The 20,960-nt window shown below is 35.7% G+C and overlaps 2 protein-coding genes across 3 annotated transcripts; one reads left to right on the forward strand and one right to left on the reverse strand.

Moving 5' to 3' along the window:
* Positions 1–1,331: 1,331 nt before the first annotated feature.
* On the reverse strand, positions 1,332–15,057 carry ZnT63C (solute carrier family 30 member 1). Of its 2 annotated transcripts, none has more exons than XM_028301661.1 (6): positions 14,569–15,057; positions 13,855–14,036; positions 12,738–12,960; positions 9,366–9,626; positions 3,005–3,180; positions 1,332–1,503 (listed from the first exon to the last, which is right to left on the reverse strand). In XM_028301661.1, exons 2-6 carry the CDS (start codon positions 14,029–14,031, stop codon positions 1,387–1,389), a joined length of 954 nt encoding a protein of 317 aa, XP_028157462.1. In that variant the 5' UTR covers positions 14,032–14,036; positions 14,569–15,057; the 3' UTR covers positions 1,332–1,386. The 2 variants fall into 2 exon arrangements, with proteins under 2 accessions (XP_028157462.1, XP_028157463.1); XM_028301662.1 differs by having other exon boundaries at positions 1,387–1,503; positions 14,978–15,028.
* A 5,048-nt stretch (positions 15,058–20,105) lies between these two features.
* On the forward strand, positions 20,106–20,954 carry LOC114350745 (mitochondrial inner membrane protease subunit 1). The gene is made up of 2 exons (XM_028301657.1): positions 20,106–20,447; positions 20,532–20,954. The coding sequence occupies exons 1-2, from the start codon at positions 20,340–20,342 to the stop codon at positions 20,886–20,888; spliced, it is 465 nt and encodes a 154-aa protein (XP_028157458.1). The 5' UTR covers positions 20,106–20,339; the 3' UTR covers positions 20,889–20,954.
* Positions 20,955–20,960: the final 6 nt, after the last annotated feature.

The raw sequence follows: 20,960 nt of genomic DNA on the forward strand, positions 1-20,960 counted from the left end.
ACGAAGCGTTGAATGGCGCGCCCGGAGAGGCTTAGTTCAAACGATCATTGCAAACGTTGTGATAGGGATAGAGACATGCGATTTTTGGTTTTACGAAGGTAATACGATAGAGAATAATACAAGGTAATAAAAACCTCCGGTTATCCGGGCATTTTTTAGAGAACTTTATCAAATAACCAAAAAAACACGAATTTAAAAGCAATTTTTTTTCAAAAAGTATCATTTTTTATTATTTGTAGGCCTTTTTTGTGTATTTTATGTATTTTTTTAGTATCGCCTGTTATTTAGCATTATTGCTGTTTTTATTTTATCAGGATATACAGCTTAGTTTAAAAGTTATTACGTTTTCTTTACAATAAGTAATTGGAAGAAAAAAAAATCTGTAAAAAATTAAAAAAAAATCTCAAAAAATTTTTGACCTCTTTTTTGTCGATAAAAATAGGTCTAGTTTCATCTATTTTCATATGTGCACTTTAACGTGACTCACACTGTATAAAAGAAAGTCGTGTTAGTTACTTCGCTTATAACTCAAGAACGGCTGAACCGATTTAGCTGAAAATTGTCAGGGAGGTAGTTTAGAGCCAGGAGAAGGACATAGGATACTTTTTATCCCGTTCGAAATTAAAAAAAAAGTCTGCTTATTTATTGCCATTAAGGCGGAACAAAGTTCGCCGGGTCAGCTAGTTTATTATATGCATGACTGCTTTATGTGCCTTAAAATAATAATAACACAAAAGGTAGATGAACTCGACGGCATTCGTAATTTAAATTTCAAAAACCATTGATATAAGATAATGTTCAACAAGGCTTTTGTTGATCCAATCTTTACGAATACTTAATTTCCATTAAAATAATTCATTTGCTTATGAAACACTACGGTGATTTCAAAGTCGTTGAACAATAAATTATACGACCAGGATTACGCCATTGCAAGTTTATTATAGGCGTATCCGGCTCGAAGGACCATTCTCTTTAATACGTGACCAATAAATGTTTTGATTTTTGTAGGTACATTTTTATATTACATAGTTGAACTTAGTAAAGATAACATTATTTTTGGGTACAATTTTACACAAGTTAGGCGGGAAGTAAGTAAATAAGTGACTTCAAGTATAAACATGTGAAATATACATTCCATTCGATTAAGATAAAGAAACCATCTGTTATTTTGACAGCGCCCAAATAATAACTGTTTATCCAACATGTTTGCATAAGCCACGCCTTTTGAACCGTTATAAATGAAAAACAAAACTCAATTTAATTTGAAATACGGATTGAAGCTTTAAGATTAATCCTATTTCAATTATTTAGATCCAATAACTGGATATAATCGCAGATAGATTGAATCGAGTTTTGAGCGTTTTTCGCAACAATTCTCATAATTTCTCACCTAATATGTGCACTGGCGATGATCCTGTCTCCAGCGAGTTGCCACACGTGGAATTCGTGAACGGCCAACACTCCATCCACCTTCTCCAAAAGTCGTCGCTGGATCGCGTCCACCTTGATAGAAAAAATATTTGAATTGATTTACTAAAACCACAGGCAGATTAACAGATTTCCTGGGTGTTGTTGGATCTCATTGGAATTTTATCTATTGAAATTGAGTAAGCGTCCTCTGAAATCTGCCGCCCCTAGGATGCTGCCGTCCCTAGACCGCGGCCTATTGATAAATCCAGGACTGACTTAAACTTATGTACGAGTCGACAGTTTGTTACAAAATCCTCCCTATTACAACTATACAGGATTCAACAGAGATTGCTATGCAGTTGTCTGTACATTTATTTTTTATTTATTTATTAAGGTACAGCAACAGATTATACCTAATAGACACAAGATGATAAAGCTCTTACAAAGTTAAGAAATATCGGCGCATGCGTTGAGAGATGTCATTTAACAATAGCATTCACAGTTGACAGTGATGACTTTCGTAAACCTTAATGTGGCCAGCATTTTATTGTAACTTTTTGGGGCTTAAGATGTTTTAACTGTTTTACAAGACACAACAAAGATAATTTTTTAGGCCTTTTTGAAAGTGCCGACCAACAAAAAAAAATGGTACGGGTAATGGTAATGATATGTATTGTTTTTACCCACGCGACGTTATTACAAAGTTACATGCGTGTAGAACACCAGTTTCAAGATTAAAGGTATCTGTGATTTTTATGGAATCGCGCTTATTTTTCAAACGTTTTGATGGAAGATGCATATTTTACTCGTGCAAACCATATTTTATTTATGCACTTTAATGCGCTCGAATATACACCCATTTTACTACCAATAAACGGTTCCCACTGTATCGCATACACCTGGACAAACAAACCCCAAGTAATCGGGTCACTGGTCAACTGTGCGGTTATCAGTGAGCAAATATGCTCAGTCAGCGGCGTGAATAGGGGTCAGCCAATGCACGCGTGCATGGCTTCGGGATATTTTTAAATATTTTTAGTTTACCCGTGACTAATAAGGCGTATTGTGTCTTTGGATCACGGTTTCAACACAATAAATGAGCCTGAATTGACGAAACTTCAACCCATGTCAAAGGTTGTTGGAGGTCGCACTGGTCGCTTACCAGCTTGTGTGTTACCAAGATCATTTGCCTCCTTTCTTATACTTCTTCTATTCCCACTACTTCAACTTCTGCTTTAGAACTAGAATCTACAGCTTCAATAATAAAACGAAACTAATGAAAGTGTATTATGCGACGAAATTAATCAGAAGAAAGCTAGATAAATAGGGTTCGAAACTTCTTTTAAACGCTCGGTAGATGACAGATTTATAAACAAAGAAAGGCATACACACTACGTATATTGCGAGTTATAATATGTAAATAGGACCCTATGTGAATTCCCATCCGTAGTTAATTTGGCATTACCGGTAACTTATAATTGTATGATGAATTACATGGCTTTCTGATGTTACATGTTTTAAAAGTGGGACTAATGTTTCTATAGTTACCTCTTACATTTAAAAAAGTATCATTTATCAAAATTCAATCCCTCACCTGGATATGTGTAGGAACAGTCTGTAGCAGGATAAGCGAAGACTCCCTCAGCAGTGGCCATACGGACGCCAGAATGAGGATCACGAGGACGATACTCAGCGCGGGGTCGATGTAGTATTTGTACTCCCAATCGGTCAGCCAGACCACTAGAGCTGACCCGACCACGATCAGCGAACCTGCGGACGAAATAGGTCATTATCACAGATCACAGAAACTAAAGGAAGATGTGAAAAGGGGGCGGGGCCGGTGTCGCAGCAATATGCCCAAAAACAGAACACATTGCTCGTAACAGCAGCGAAGTCATAATGTTAACAGTTTACATTGCTTGCGTAGTACTAAAGATTTTTTTAACGTTGAGTAGTGATACCGCAGTGGATAATGAGCACATATTTTGATTACTTTGCATGTGTGAATGCTAATGCGACACTGAATTTCGAACTTAGCGCATTAGTTGGCATCTCTCTATATCTCTATGGTTAGAACCAAAAATGGCTACCAATCAGCATAAAGGACTATTCTGACCTCTCGTTCCCACCGCTGCAACTCCTGTGAGTTCGAAACTCAGTGTCGCATTAGAAATTCTCATCTCTCTATATCTCTATGGTCATTATTATTACGTAGAGAAGGATGTTATCTGTTTGTAAACACCACTTGAGCTGTGATCGTGGGAGAAATGTAGATAAAAGTATCTTAAATTTTCTCTTATCTGATGTTTCGGCCTAAATGTAACATGCGTTGTTGGAAATCTAAAAAGTATCTCCTACATTGGTTATTTTCAACACTCGATATGATATGAAGACCGCTCCTTGTGCGGTATAGTATAGTTAAATTAGTAAAACATTAGACTTTGAATATTAAATAGTGGTTTTAATTGAAGATTATTGTTGAGCTGATATGTAGTTTCTCAACTAATTTAAGTTGCTGGCAGAAATTGGAGGCCACAAACCAAAAACTGTATTTAAAAAAAAAAGGCGCGTGTAGAAGCATAATGATAAGATAACTTAATGAGCGTTCTGGATATTGAATATTGTTTAAACAACATTAGATGTTATGCCTGATGCATAAAAGACTAAACTGGGATGAACAACTATATCACAGCGTTACATTTTTAAAATCCATTAAGTTATTTCCGTAAAGAGGTCTTCATATCGTTTAAAGTATGTTTAGTCAAAGTTACAGTTTATAAAACGTGTTTTTATAGAAAAAGCGTCTTTACATTTTCCTTCATCAGCGAACGCGTAAGATATTTGAATAGACTATGCGAGTGCTTCTTGAATAGAGCTTTGGGTAAGTGGAAATCTTTAAGGCTAAAGAAAACAGTCGCGTGTGTAGCAGCTTTCTAAAATATGCCATTGCCATCATACTTCAACGCGTAGAGCGTGAAAGGGACAAGTATGTTGAGGGAGGTACTTTAACAAGATTGATGTTTAATTAATTTCACATTTTTACTCGTTACGGGTGAGATCTGTGTCTTTATTATAACCACTATTAGTAATGTGACATGCAATTAATAATTGGAATTTTGAGCATTTTGTGACATTTTCCGATTGCACAAGGTTAACAGGCGCCATCGGTTATCCAGTCTAGTCATTTTGGATTTGTAAATACAACACCTGATAAGGTGAGTAATCACTATCGTAAAAATAACCGCATTATATCGCACACTTGACCTGTATTTCTATCAATAACTCGACAAACAACTTTGATTTTGTAACTAATATCGGACGTAATTATTGGCACTCCTGTCATTAACCTTGTTATTGATATACCACCAGTTATAATCATTGCAACCGATCACCTAATGTGTGATAACATTAGTAAACCAAAAGTGGCACAAGGTTAGGCTTCGCATGTTTTCGTCTACCAAATAATGTCAATGACGGCGCACGCGCCGGCCGGCTTTGAAAGTGGCGAACCAGAGCAACGCACTAATAAAAAGATTTTGTGTAAATATTTTCAGCTTCTGAATATATTTGAATGCTTTCCAAACACTAGATAACATACTAAGAATCTAGTAGACTTTTATTTTGGTGTTAACTGGAGGTAAATAAGAATTTGGTTGTTAATCTTACTTTTGATAACAATATGAGGTCATTGTAAGATGAGAATAATATTAATCTTTTAGTCACTTATTACTCGGTTTCCACCAAAGCGACGAAGAGAGGAAACAAAAGGAGATGTGTTTTCCGAACCGAAGTGGAGCGGAGAGGTGATGTGGAATTAACGAAATCCGATTGGTTATTCAACAATAATTTCTCTTTCGTCCCTTCTCCTTTGGTGGAAACCAGGCTTAAGACTGCACTTCATGTTATTCAAAACTCCTTCTGCTTTCGCAGTCGGACTGGACAAATAATCACAGAGCAGGCGGTCATTGCTCTTGTTAAATAAATAAGGAAAACTCGTAAATAATCTAGTTTTTCTACTACATTTATTTTGCTTTCTGATTGTATGTTTTTTTCCTTTAAGTTTCAAGGTGATCGGCCGGTTGATTTATAGATATTTTTCTGCCTTTGTGGTAGTGGTTAGAAAGTTGGAATCTTTTGACTTAAATTTTCAGGGTGCGATCTCCCGTATGACCACACATACTACACTTTATAACACATCATTTAAGCCATAGGACGTCCACTGCTGAACATAGGCCTCCCCCAATGCTTTCCATGTTGATCGATTGGCACACATCTTGGATCGTGATCGTGGATTTATAACACAAGCGATACGAAAATATCCAATAACATTTTTCTTTTTCATTCAGTTAACCGGTGTGTGTCATTAATATCTTTACAAAATAAAAACAATCAATTTAAATATACAGGCGGCGATTTGACGCAAGCATTCACATTATCATGCAGATAGCGATCGAAGCGCATTACTGAGAAAAATACGTAGAATCATCTGAATAACAACGTCAAGGGAACATGTTAGGAATGTAACAAATGACAAATCGATTCGCGCTGCAACTGGTCAGGTGAACCGACGGGCCTCGGCGTGCGCGAGGTCGCAACGCAACTAGACATTAGAATAATGTATTGTATACAGAAAAAGTTTGAACAGCTTTTTAAAAGCATATTCATAATTAGGAGAAGAAACAGTCAGATACAGTGATTTAGTAAGTTCCAAAGAAAAAGTTTACTGTTTATTATGCTGGGAACATTTCAACCAGTTAGTCATAGTTTTAGTGCTTGTTTTGTTGTAATTTATAGGTAGTCTACATTTATTGTTATCTTAACCCATTATAGACTAGCGGTCCCATATGGTACCACTTTTTTGTGTGTTTTAATTTGGCTCTATACATTAACACGTGAAAAGATGCAGTGCTCTGATTGATGCAAGTCGTAGCCTATAGATATCGTCTATGCTTCTAGGAATAAAAATTTACAGGTATTCTTTTCAGTTGTGTGTAATTAATGATTGAAGTGAGCGCATCAAAATTTTCTCTTAAAAATTGACGCGCCATTCAAGTAAGTGATCATATTTTTTTTTGTGTGATAGTGAAATACCGATTTTGTTACAATCTTGTATTCTCCTTAAGTGCTCTTATTGTGAAATGGTGTAAAATTACGTCGATAGATAATAATAATGGGAAATATTGTATGTCAAAATTACTGGTACCGTACGGTACCGCTAGCCGCTTACCGTGTCTTTTTAATTATTTTATGATTTTTAGTTTTTACTGTATTTATTGGGAAGTATGTGATATATTCAATGGTATATAAGATATACAGGAAGATAAAGTAAAATAGTTTCCTATACTTTACAAAACCATGGGTTTTTATTTATTTTAGATGTAACTTATACGAAACATTGGCCGTTTTGGAGGACGATGAAGGTCCCAAAACGAAGCAGATATTTATAGAACGAACTCGAGATAATTGCAACTCTCGAACAATATTAGAGTATAGGAAATGTTACATGGGGCTAAGTGCAGTGTGCAATGCCAAGCTCCATTCCAAATTTTTGAATATTCAAAGATAAAAATGAATATTCCTTACCCAATATACAGCTTTTTTTACATTTAATATCACTTCTGTTATTTGCTTGTATATTAATACATATAATAATAATAATAAAATATATAATTAATCCTATTTTTATAAAGCCCATGATAAAGTTATGTTTTATTTAACAGACTGATACGGTAAGAGGCTAGCGGTACCATATGGTACCAGCATTTTTTTTTCTAGATTACAGGTCGGATCATTTTTTTAATGCTTGTATAGCATTATGTAGACCATAATTATGAACATATTTCAAAAAAACAAAAATCTGATACTTTAAGAAAACTCAGTCTATGTATAATGGGTTAAGATAGCAGTTATAAGTAAATGTTTATTTTTCTATTTTCTTGTATTATGGTCATTACTGTCTCGTGCTTAATTAAAGTGGTTTAATTAAAGGGTATTTAGTGATTGCGATTATGTACCTATTTACATTTGTTATTTTGAGGAGAGACAATGCTAATAGTTTTTAGAAAAGATCTTGGTAGATATGCCAACAACGATAAAATCCTTTATCTTAAAGACATTCCACCTTGTGGTACCGACGACCTCATACAGAAAGGCGCTGGATGCAGGCCGCTACCAACCGGGCATTGTGGAAATCATTGGGGGAGGCCTATGTTCAGCAGTGGACGTCTATGGCTGAAATGATGATGATGATGAAAGACATTAAAGAAACTATGAAAGAATCCATACGAAAGTCCCTACTTGGCCGGGAATAGGGCATATGCGATGACGTTCCTTTATCAGGATTTTATCAAGCATATTCTTTGAAAACAGGTCTATCATCAAGGAAAGCTATAAAAATCACATCGTAAACTTCAACGGCAATTTAAAGTTTCCAATTATTTGTCCATACGCACTTGATTTTCTAAATGCTTACATTAAGTATGTATGATATGACTTGCGGCGAAATAACTGTTAGTTATAAGCAATGAATAACACAAGGTCGAGTAAAGAAATCGGTATCCAATATTCATAATATACACTGATTCACGTTTACGTTAAGGTGTTTTCTCACTTGGGGCATTTGACTGTAAAATGTCACGTTACACATTTGATCATTTCAGTGAGGAAAGAGAACAGAGCATTACAGTGCACAACCTATAATGTTACAGACTTGAACTTTTAATTGGTGGGGGAAGAGAACCCAGCATTACAGTGCGCAATTTAAATTTAGATACAACCTGTAACAATCTTGAATGCTTGTCAAGTCAGGATGGAATTCATATTGTAATGTAATTAAGATCAAAATCGAATCTAAAATGTTCCATTACAGGCGAATGCTCCAGGTGAGGGAGCACCTTTAAGTTTGTATGACGTAATTGTGTGCGAATTCTTCCTTGTAATTCGTCACGATGCAACGGAAGGATTGCCTCAATGACTTTAATTTCTTAAAATTGGTCACGGGTAATGACCTTAGGGGAATCTAATCGATTCCGCATTGATAGTAAAAGTCAATGTCGAGGTAAACAATCTAATGACATTACACTGGAGTTATTTTGCCGCCATTTCAAATCAAGGTGGCTGATGTAAAATGTCGGCAGATATTGCAGAGAAGTGCCTGCTGTATAATTGACATTGGTTGGTACCTACTTGAAAGATAAATATTTTTATGCTATTGCGTCAGACTACGGACATACATATCTTGATCCAATAGTTAGTAATCGTCTAGTGAAGATAGTTTGTAAGTTTTTTAATCCTATACTGTTTGTATTGTTGACAGGACATCAGATTATATTTTTATTCCAAAATAGCACCTATTACGAACTACATAAGATGCAATGTTTACCTACCTTGATGTGCTGTACGGTGATTGATCAAATTCACATTTACGTGTGAATAAAAACGGTCGAGATTAAAACGTTGTCAGGATTGTATCACTCAAGATTAAATCTTAGTTACCAATTTCAATATCATGGTATCTCTCGATTGGTTTGCAACAAGAAAGTCATCAATCAAGGTACATTTGACAAAGATAAACCAACCGTCACATACAGGGCCAGACCGCGAGTTTAGGGGGCCCTGTGCTAATACTACTTAGGGCTATTACTATATTCGATACTCTTTCGCATTATCGTCTATTTTTGACTTTGACTTGACTTAGCTGGGACCTCTTGAATCCACGGGGCCCTGGGCTGAGCACCAAAAAGCTGTATGATAGATCCGGCCCTGGTCACTTACCTAACTAACTTAAAACTCCTATTATGTTCTTCTGATAAATATCGTTGCGGGTCAAATGATAGTTTAACTTCCCACGGGACAAACTTGACTTTCACTGGTTAGGTTTTTATTGGCGGTCAAGCTGTAGATCAAGCTGTGGAAGTTGCAGCGGTGGGAATAGTTTTCTTAAAAAAATCACTTACCCAGAGCATCCGACAGAACGTGAAGGAAGACTCCCTTCATATTCATATGTCCAGGATCGTTGTTGGTCCTTCGAGGGGTCTGCTTGTTGTTGTTTGGCAGTTTAAGGTTCTTCGGCGGGACCATCTCATCAGTCTCTTCGGTGTCGGTCGCGTTGTGACCTAAGGCCATATCGGCGTTGCTGTTCACGATTTCTGTGAGGTGACGAACGTTGGACGGTGGTGGAACGCCGCCGTGGGAGTGGCCGTGGCTGCTGCCATGTTCTGGAAGAAAGATCTTGGGTAATATAATGGGAATAGGCAGTAAGTAATGGGATAAGAGCGGTGCTTTATTCGAGGGGTAATAATTGGGGTAAAGTAAGAGAGAGCGTTATTTTATCATACGAAACCAATGTGGGCAACTGACACCATCTGTGTGGACTGGATTTCGGATGAAGATAGCTTTCACCTTCCGCCTGATCGTTACATTCCATTAGGACCTAATGGAATGTCTGATTAGGTGATACATTGGCCTGTATCCCACCTAATGCACTAGCTTTTGGGTAAAAATAAATTAAAATAAAGGTGGCGTTTATACAAAGGACTAATGGGCGCCGAAAGTTTTGATAATATTGACTCTGATAACGTCTAAAACTCTTGCGCATGTATCCAGTTGTGTGCATCGTAAGTATCAGGACTTTGTTTTAATATTACGTACATATGATGGTAAATTTAATTTAATTAAGATTCCAAAAAACCTGGATACCAGGAAGAGCATTGGAATCAGACACCTATAATATGTGGAGTTATGCATGATGCATGACACAATGCGAATTGTATTTGTGAACACGTTTTACGAACACAAAGGATAAGGAAGCACAATGTGTGGTTTAATTTTGGATGAAAACAATCATAAGTGTGTTTATTTTAGTCAATTTTGAAAGTAAAGTTTAGGGTTTAAGACTTTGTACCCTAAACTGTATTGACTAAATGATATATTTGAGTGTGTATGTTACATTTTGCAGTAACTTCACAAAATAAACTGGCCATTGTTTTAGAGTTTGAATAATGTTGAAGTTCAAGGCGTATTTAAGTTTGGTGTTGCAAATGGCAGTATCAAAACAATTTGACGTTTGTGTACCCTCCTTGTTTAGAGGGATAAGAACAATAATGAAAATTAAAATAATTAAAATTAAGATATCAAATTCCTGACTTCACCATACCATTTATATGCCCATGTTAACATGAGCTAGTGTCGGCTCATATACCCATTTACCTAACATCCTGTAGATAGACTTGTTTTTACTTTCGTAATAAGTTTATTTAACATAATAATTTACAATCAAAATCACGGTTTTAATGGATGAAAAATTTTTACATATTATTTCATTATCTAAAACTTGTTTTCTTTTTTCTGTACAAATATTATAAGTGTGAATAATGGCATAGAAATAGTTTTCTTATCTCGCTCAAACAATCTAATGCATTTGCAGTGCCTTTAACAATTTCATAATACTAGCACATAAAACAAATACAATTTATAATAAATGATGTTGTTAAATTACGTACATTATTAAATATAAAATAATAATAATATTTACAAAGCAATTTATTTTTCTTCTTAGATTAAATACTACACACACCGGCAGATTTAGAGGAACGGAAAAAAAAGCATCAATATCATCATTATTTTAGGAAAAAAATGCCTAATTATGACATTATTTTTTAATTTAATTCTAAATATGAAAAAAATAATTGCCAACAGTATATTTTTTTAATTATTTTGTTTAAATTACCCCATCAACAGTTTCGTTGAGTGTTTTGAATTGAATGAAGCTTTTGCTAATTTGGATTTCTTTTACGTGAAAGATGTTTTTTTCTGAGAATTTTGTTGTGTAAGCATTCAGTTACTTATAAGGGTTTATTATGCCCAGCTTAGCACCGTCAGAAATCATTAAGGCAGATGAAATGAGAAGTAACGGCCATGCATACAAATCGGCTGCCGTAAGACGTCGTTGATCAGTATCGACCACCCATGGCAGTAACCAACGGTACAGATTGATCATTTCTGTCGTTAGGAGGAGGGTTCAAGTCAGAAAAAGGCGTACTTCGCGACGGGATGACCGTTTTTTACAACTTCGAGTTTTCAGAAAGTCGCGGTTACCTGCTGTTCAAGCCAGAAATAACCTTAAAGACACTCGAGGAGTAAGAGTGACTGAGCCCACAGTTCACAGGAGATTTACTGAAGTTGGTATAGGGTCGTGCATACCCGAGAAAGCTCCAACTTGTGACACAGCACCGAAAAAACATATTGAACTTTTCACGTGAATATCGTGATTGGGTCTTGAACGACTGGAGGCATGATCTCTTCACTTATGAGTGCAGAGTTCTCTTAAACCAGATCGATGGAAGATAGCGAATATGGAGACACAAAGAGAACGTAACATTTAGTCTTAATTTTGAAAATATCGTGGTTTATGGAGGTAGCTTAATTCTGGTGTGGGGAAGGATTTTTTTGGGAGCTCGCACGGAGTTAGTGGTGGGTGATGGAGGAAATACGACTTCTGAATGGTACACTAGGAACATTTTAGAAGAACATGATGTGCCATTTACTCCATTTATTGTGGACTCCTTTAGTTTAATTCACGATAATGTTCGTTTTCACAGTGCTCGCTCAGTACAGGCACATCTAAACCATTTGGATATACCCATGATGCAGTGGCTGGCAAGATCCCTAGACAAGAATCCTATAGAGCATGTCTTGGACTTTCTTAAAAGATGTGTTAAACTCAGAATACCACCGGTGGTGTTGAGAAACGCGTTACTAGAGGAATGGCAGACATTGCCCCAAAATACCCTTCATATCATTAACTGCAGCATGCTCAGATGAATGGAAACCATCATCAGAGCAAGAGGGGGAAATACCCATCATTAATTCATTCATTTGGATAGTGATAAGCTACCCTAATTTTTAATCTGGCCACAATTTCTAATTTTTGTTCAAAACTGAAAAATTGAAATTTCGTTTCGATGATTTTTTATTAAATAAAAACGACTAAATATTTAAAAAATATATGTTATTTTATTTTATTTTAATTATCTCTTTATTTTGTATAATAAATATTTCATAGATCAGTAGTAATTTTCCTTATTTTCATACTTTTTTTTGCGTTCCGCTAAATCTGCCGGTGTGTGTATTTCTGTTACTCAAAATTCATTTAAAATTAAGTACCTAGGTATACATATTTCATATGAAAGCAGACAAAAAATTGGATGACACTGGTGGACCTGGTCAATTTATTTCTTTTATAAAGCCAATGCAAAATAGAAACTCAATCGCCTAAAATCTGAATCATCAATGTCATTTTAATAAAGGAAATGATTTCTAAAACTCACCATGGAACAGGAAAAGTCCAACAATGTTCAGTATCAGCCCCAAAGTACCAACAGCTACCAGGAGCTTCTCATCGTGTATCATTTCGATCTCAATGAATCGCTTCACAGCCTCTACGGTGATGCTGAAGCACAGAGCGACCAAGAACACAGCATTCACGAGAGCCCCAAGTACTTCTGCTCTCGCCCACCCAAATGTGTTCTTTGACCATTTCTTTGGTGACATCTGTTAAAAAAGAAACTAAATTAGGCTGAGTTGCACCACCTAACTTTGATCGTAATTATAATGATAACCGGTGTATTTTCTATGGAGTTTGACAGATTTTTTATGTATGTTTTATTTGTTTATTTATACTTATGCACATACAACTGTACAGTGGCGGACTTAATGCCAGGTGGCATTATCTGCCAGTCAACCACAGGTCGAGTAGAGAGACTAAGGCGCGGTGCATAAATATGACGTTTAATTCATATGTTAAAGCTAAAGAAAGATGGTGCAACCCAGCCTTAGATTCTAGCACTTAATAACACATAAAATTACTCCATTAGTTCTTGATAAAGGCTCATATGCTGAAAGAATCTGAATGAATTGAAATGAGTTTTGTGTTTGTGGTACAGATAATGTGCCTATGGTATTGTAATTAGTAATTTTTCCTAATCATTTATTTTCCTTAATAATAATGTTAATTATTAAAATTAACATAATGGTTTATATCATACATGATGTACCAGGAAATTAACATGACCAGCCTTGGGTTTTGCTATTACATACAATACTTTCTAGGGGAAACCCATGGTATGTATGATTCATTATGGCTCATACAATATTCTAAGAAATATTGTGATGACAAACTATAAGGATGTAAGAAAGGATATTCTTTAAATAGTAATACAAAATAAACTGAGTGTAACTTGAATGTTAAGTAATACAGAAAAAATAAATTACTTACATAATAAAACTGCCAAAGAATACCTACCTACCTACCTACTTGTGTTAAAAATTTAATTTGCATCATAAGTACATAATAAAGAATAATAAAGATAGCAAAACAATAAATAAATAAATATCCAATAATAACAATACATAATAATAAAAACAATAAATAACATTACAACTTACTTTAACAGATAAAAATGCAATGACCAGTGCTGCAACATCACTTAACATATGAAAAGAGTCTGCTACAAGGGCCATAGAATTGGTGACGTAGCCCACAATCAGTTCTACAATGAAGAACCCACTGGTTAGCCAAAGCATCGACAATAGTCGACACTTCTTTCCTGAGTACCTCCCCATTGTTTCTGAAAGAGAAATTCTTTTATAGCACTATTTAAAAATAAAACAATGATTATAAAAAAGGAGATAGAACCAAAATGGACTACATTTAGTTTTGAATCTTATTCCTACTGAATAAAGGACAATATAGCAGCAATTCAGCCAGGAACAGATAACTTTCAGTGCATGGTTTATAGAGCAATGTACACAATGAATAAAACTCCCTAGTTGAATAATAGGTCAGACAACACTCAATTAGTCAGGAAATTCAATGTCAATAAACAACACTTGGATCTTGATTGTGAATATTAATATTTGATTTGGTTGATATGATGCATGTCTCAGTAATAAGCTTGAATCAGAGAGCAAACTGGATGTTTTAGAGATGACTCATCAGAACAGTAAGCAGATCCTACTTGTTAGTAAATTGTAGGCTATGGTAGGCCATGAATTATTGGAATCACATTGGATACTTATAAGAATTCATGACACATGCTTTCAGATTTTGATAAACATAGGTAGATACTAGACACATTAACCTAAATAGTAAGTACTTACACAGTCTTTGCTTGCCAATAGCTTTGTCTTTTTTTCCTTTATCAGCAACCAAATCCCATCAGGACATGCGTTTGTCACAAAATATGCACACTCATTTCACAACAATAGGTAAATGCCCTCATACAATATCGATTCAACACCAACAAAGTACAAACACAAAACGCTTCTAATAAATGAAAATAGTAAACATAACCGCAAGTAGGTTATTCGAAAACAAATCTTTAACACTCTGTTCACAGAATTTCTAATATTGTGATCCAACAGCGAGGAAAATCGCGTGAAAGCATAGAAATTTAGACACCAAAAAATGTTGATACACTGCGAATTTTAATATGAAACCAAAGCACAAAGAAAACTATAACGTGTAAGGCGCCGTGCACGATACACTAAACTTTACTATTAAACTAACTCGTGATGAATTTAAGCTTAATAGCTCCGAGCAAATGTACAACAGACACCAATCTTCTCACTTCTCCACTCAGCCAGACAGACAAATGAGACAATGTCAAAGTCAGGCAAATGGCAATGGCAAATTGACAGATGCTTAGATTAATAAAACCTAGATAGATAGTCAGTGCACGAAAGGTGAGGCAGATTTTAGTAAGCCAGAATGGCTTACTCGTAAACGTCACATGAACTGTCAAAGTGAAAAATTGGTAAACACGTCCGACGACTTTTAATTAATTAAGACGGTTTGTGCTGTGAAAGGGTGTCTAAATACATTAGAAAAACAAAGAAAGTGACCAGTGTTACATTTCATAAGTAAGTACTACGATTCGACGCGTATTTTGCTTGAATTTGGCTTTCAAAAATTAAATACGGGAATGATACCAGTAACAAGAAAATTTATTTCCCAATTGTTCGCCGTACAAATACACTTCCTTTTTTATGAAATCGAGACTTTTCAGTCGTTTTATCTTATTGTAATTAGGTAGGTACTTTGAATTCAATAAATAAGTAAGTACATGATGCGTTTTGTTTTTGTTAGTTGTAAAATAATTAAAAACGTATTAAAAATTTCCCTACTTTCGGGAAAATCGCCTTCACTGTCTACACTCCCCAACAAAATTGACACTAATGACATAAGATTTTTGCCTCACTCTTGACGAAGCGTTTGTATGAAGACTATCCATCTAGGTTTTATTAATCTAAGGACAGATGGAATGAAAAACTATGGTGGCGCTGCAATCGCAAAATGTGTAAAGGTTTGCGCGCATTTAATTTTCTTGCAAGGCTTTTTTTCTATGGATTCGATCAAAAAGTGCAACTTGCCTAGGGGGGCAGTGGGTCTAGACAAAGTGCACATTATAATCGCAAACCAGTCAAATATGATCGAAAAGCCTTTTTTTGGTATGGAGTTTTGATGGATTCGATTTTCGATTCGATCAAAAAGTGCATTTTGTCTTGGGGGGCAGTTGTCATTATTCGTGTCGCGCACCGCACCGCACAATGGAGGCACTTATTGTCAGTGTCACGCACGCAGCCCCCTGTAGCCTTATTCACGTAACAAAACTTCAACGACAAAACACTGAGTTGCGAATTTGCGATCCTATCGAGTAATCGTTTTATCAAAATGACCCTTGTGAATACGGATTTAGAACAGTTTTTCAATGGGACTATGTAACAAAACTTTAATGATAACAAATCGCTGAGTTGCGATCCTATCGAGTAATCGTTTTATCAAAAATGACCCTGTGAATACGGATTTAGAACTTTTTCAATGGGACGATTTTTGGACGTCAGCGAGATCTTGACTGTCAAAATACGTGAATTAGGCCACTATATAAGACTTTAAAAAAGTCTTTTCGACCATCTTTTGACATAAAAACTGTCACATTTTGTATTTTGTCTAGGGGGGCTAGATTTATTGTATCTCTCTTCTCTCTAGTAGAAGATGAAAAAAAAAATCATCCCCAATAAGGGGGCGTCCATTAATTACGTGAGACTTTTAAGGGGGGGAGGGGGTCCAGAAAAACCTCACTTATGCCCGTTTTCACCATCATTTCCTAATTTGTAAGTGACCCCTATGAAAGCAAAACTCCTGCTATTATGTGTCGAGAAATATCACGTAATTTTTTTCACAACAAACAGAGTACCTAAATCCTCCGTCTGCATTTGTGAACACAGGCCCAGTTTTTAGATCCGCAGTTTGTTACCAATGATTAAATATTAACAAAATGTAAAATGTAAACTAATAAGTTTTGTAATGTAATAAAAATTGTACTAAAAGTAAAAAACTGGGCCTAAGTTGTTTTGTTTTATCATTTCACTTAATTTTTTTTACGCAGGTCGGGTTTTTTTTATAAAATGTAATATTTTCGAAGCATGGATTATCTTATTTACATTGCAAATAGGCATTTTGGAAAATCTCACGTGAGTTTAGGGGGTGGGGGAGGGGGTCTGGCAACATCGAAATCTCACCAAAAAAATAGCCAAAATTGTCTCACGTAATTAATGGACGCCCCCTAACATGTAAGGGCTCAGGAACATGTAGCTACCCTAAAAAAAATTTTTTTAAATTTAATTATACATAACTCCACAAAATTACAGCTTTCTAGTGCCAATGGTTTCCAAGCAAAACCTCGGACAGACAGACAGACACATCGAAACTATAAAGGTTCTTTGTCAGCACTACGGAACCCTTAAAAATAATGGAAAGAATATTGCTTTTTTTTTTTTCAAAAACCCTTATGTGATTCTTATCGAGTTGTCGTCAGATGTAAGCCATTTTTAAAATGCGGTAGCTTTTACTACTTCCTGTAGAAACTGTATTTTTTTTAGCTACCTACCTACGGTACCTTACGGTTGTAGCTTACAATAATCGAAATAGATGTTCGTCAGTGGATTTAAGGTTAAATACATTGTTAAACAAATAAAATAAAATTAATAAAAATAGTACAAGTTTTACAAAACAATAAAACTTGTATTATTGAGCAGAGACGATGCACAGCATCTGGTGAGAGATGCGTCTACTTCCGGCGTAGTTTTTTACCATTTTATACCTTAAATGACGTCATTTCCGCAATATTTAATAGGAATTGATTTGACTTACTTCCGTTTGCCGCCATTTTAGTCACCTGGGGGCGAGCTTGCTCGGAGTTCTTCATAGAGAGCTCACCAGGAGGCCTTCTTGGGATGCTGTGCATCGTCTCTGCTCAATAATACAAGTTTTATTGTTTTGTAAAACTTGTACTATTATTCGGCATGTGACGATGCACAGCATCTGGTGAGAGACTTGTTTATTAGCTCCTGGTGACTACTTACCAAAGGCGCTATGTGATGAAAGTTTTCGAGTTTCTGTAACAGAACTAGATTAGAACATGATTAATTTCAGGGTATTAACATGTTTTGTTCTAAATGCCCAGTGAGAGCAGCACTAATATTACAAAGTAGGAAGGTTTCTACTTTTGTATGTTTGAAATGAATAAACTGGAAAGCTACTGAACTGAATTCAGAAATTCTTTCCTCATTAAAATGCAGATTGAGTGTGTATTGATATAATTTGCCCGTTATTGGTCGTCAAGGGGACCTGAAGGGACTGATTTGAAATCCTTGGCTTTTTGTTCTAAATCGAAGGGAGTTATTTTGAGGCTTATGTATTTGCTTTAAAGATAATAAGATGTGTAGGTAAAGGTTACTTACTTATTCGTATTTGACGATTTGTAAGAACTAATTTAATCAGTCTAAGCAAATAAAGATATTATTATGTTTTGATTTTGCTTGAAGTGACCGGCTAGAGAACCAAGGTCGGATTATTTTTTGGATATCACCAGTACGAGCACAGGGTGATTTTGCCGAACAAAAATCCAGCACTGGGAGGGTGCTCCTCGCACAATGTTTATTAGGAATTTTAGCCAGGATATGCTCGTGACATGTTCAAATTCAAATTCAAAAACCTTTATTGCATGTCACATTACAATTTAAATTATGTTGTTGCAAAATAGAGGTTTACATGTTAGATGCACTCAGCACATTTTTTCATACTTATTAAGCTTCTTGATTTGCAAAAAACATTAGAATTTAATAATTCAAGCTGTAAGCTGGCTCAGTGTTGGGGGTGGCCGCCCAGTCTACTAATAGTTGTAGTTTAAAGTGCTTTGTTGATGTGGTAAAGCATTTGTAGGTGCTTTATTTTATGAGCATAATGAGCCTTTTTAAAGGGGTATTTATTAAGAAACTCGTACCAGAAAGAGTTATCGTTCGATTGTGGTGATGCTAACAAGGTATTTTGATTGCTAATGTTTGCGATTGGGGCTGACGGGGCCGCCGTTAAAATTGTATAAGATGGTTGTGGGTACGTTATTCAATCTATTTATACAATATAGAGATTCGCGAGAATGCTCATTTGATCGAAAAGAGTGTTAAAACTATCAGAATCCCACGTACCTCGTTTCATCCGTTATGGATCTCGCCGGGGTCCGGGTTTCTCCGGTATCCGACGCTCTGGGTCCACCTGCTCGTCGTCCGGAAGACACTCGTCCCCTTTGGCGCCAACCACCATCACGTACATGTCGTTCGCGGTCTATTGCACTTTTTAATTTTAAACTTAGTATAAGAATGTTGAGAAATAAATTATTTCAGTAAAAATCTGAGCAGAGTTACTGCTTACGATGTTGCTAGTTTGGAAGTTAAAGACGCTATGAAGAACTCCGAGCAAGCTCGCCCCCAGGTGACTAAAATGGCGGCAAACGGAAGTAAGTCAAATCAATTCCTATTAAATATTGCGGAAATGACGTCATTTAAGGTATAAAATGGTAAAAAACTACGCCGGAAGTAGACGCATCTCTCACCAGATGCTGTGCATCGTCACATGCCGAATAATATATAATGTTATGGGTTAAAATGTTAAAATGCTTAGGTTAATGATGGGTTAATGAGACAAATATTACAGCACTAGCGCCATTAAGATAGTTGTCCCTTGAATAAAAGGTTGACGCGCACTGTGTTGTTAGCCGGTGCTATTTATTTGTCTGACAACACTGAACACAGCTAATGTCAGTCATCAGACATGTCAATCAAATCAAATCAAATGCCAATGTCAACAGTGTTGCCAGAAGGTTACTTTTGTAACCTTTTAGGTTACTTTTGAACTGCATTGGTTACTTTTAGGTTACACTAATGAAAAGGTTACTTTTAGGTGATTTTTCAGAAATTGTAGAATTAAGTTTTATAGGTTATTCAGGAAAAAATATTAATAGTGACAATTTAAAAATTATATCATAAACTGCATTTAAACATGAATTTGATTTAGTATGTTAAAGAAAATGAGTTTTAGCGAATGTTTTTCGATAATAAAACTCAAATCCATGAAACGGTTTTATACGACCGGTCACTTTCCGGTCTTCATGGAATGGTCAAAATTTCGAATTTAGGTAAACGATTGATGATCAATGTATTCATTTTCCATTCGAACAACCTTACACAATCGCTCCGCACCCCCCCCTCCGTATGAAGGTTACTTTTTATTCAAATAGGTTACATTTTTTTGTATTTCTGGTAATTTCTGACAGGACCCGACTGGCAACACTGAATGTCAATGTCATGGAAAGAATTTATTGTTGTTGCACAGCACGAAAAAAATTGAAGAGTTTAAAATTTCGGTCAAAGTGATACTAATTATGTTGTTGTTAACTAAATAATGGCTACGTTTATTTTTAATAACTTATGTTTCCTAAAAATGTATCAGATTCTTTCTTTCCTATTTTAATTATTAATATTTTTATGTAGGTACAGGGTTATGTCATTTGAATTAAGATTCTAGAATTAGAATAATGCCTTTTCTAAAGACTTTGGGTAAAACCTGTGGATTTGTGGGATATGTTCTACAATATGCTTGTGTTACGCATTGTACCTTTGAATATATCGGAGACTTTGTTATGGTGAGTTTACTTTTGAATACAATAGATTATTTTTTTAATTTCTAATTGTATTGAAGTTTTATGAATGTCAAATTTCTTTTGCAGTGTTCTGGGCCATCAATGGAACCAACTCTAGAGTCTAACAACATTCTCTTCACGGAGCATGTGACTCCACGGCTACAGAGATTGCGTCGTGGTGACATCGTTATAGCTAAAAGTCCATCGAACCCCAAGCAGAACATTTGCAAAAGGATCGTCGGATTGCCCGGAGACAAAGTTCGTGGACACTTTCCAAAACGAAGCCAGGTTGTGCCAAGAGGTCATGTATGGTTAGAAGGAGACAATTCTAGTAATTCAGCTGATTCGCGTGTGTATGGACCTGTACCGCAGGGTCTGATTCGAAGCAGAGTTGTGTGCCGTGTGTGGCCATTAGACAAAATAACATCCTTGACTGAATACTAGCAATAACAGATTTATAAGACAACTATGCTGTAAGCATAGACTATGTGTTTGTCTTCCAAAGACATTTTTGTA

This window comes from Ostrinia furnacalis, unplaced genomic scaffold (assembly GCF_004193835.3).
Source record: "Ostrinia furnacalis isolate ACB-3 unplaced genomic scaffold, ASM419383v2 OfSCF0963, whole genome shotgun sequence".
Lineage (NCBI taxonomy): Eukaryota > Metazoa > Arthropoda > Insecta > Lepidoptera > Crambidae > Ostrinia > Ostrinia furnacalis.

Coding starts and splice junctions, on each gene's coding strand:
- ZnT63C (XM_028301661.1), bottom strand. CDS start 14,031: ATGGGGAGGTACTCAGGAAAGAAGTGTCGACTATTGTCGATGCTTTGG. Junction 9,627..12,737: donor TGGACTTTTCCTGTTCCATG/GTGAGTTTTAGA, acceptor TCTTTCTTCCAG/AACATGGCAGCAGCCACGGC. Junction 3,181..9,365: donor CGTTCTGTCGGATGCTCTGG/GTAAGTGATTTT, acceptor TTTCGTCCGCAG/GTTCGCTGATCGTGGTCGGG.
- LOC114350745 (XM_028301657.1), top strand. CDS start 20,340: ATGCCTTTTCTAAAGACTTTGGGTAAAACCTGTGGATTTGTGGGATAT. Junction 20,448..20,531: donor ATATCGGAGACTTTGTTATG/GTGAGTTTACTT, acceptor TTTCTTTTGCAG/TGTTCTGGGCCATCAATGGA.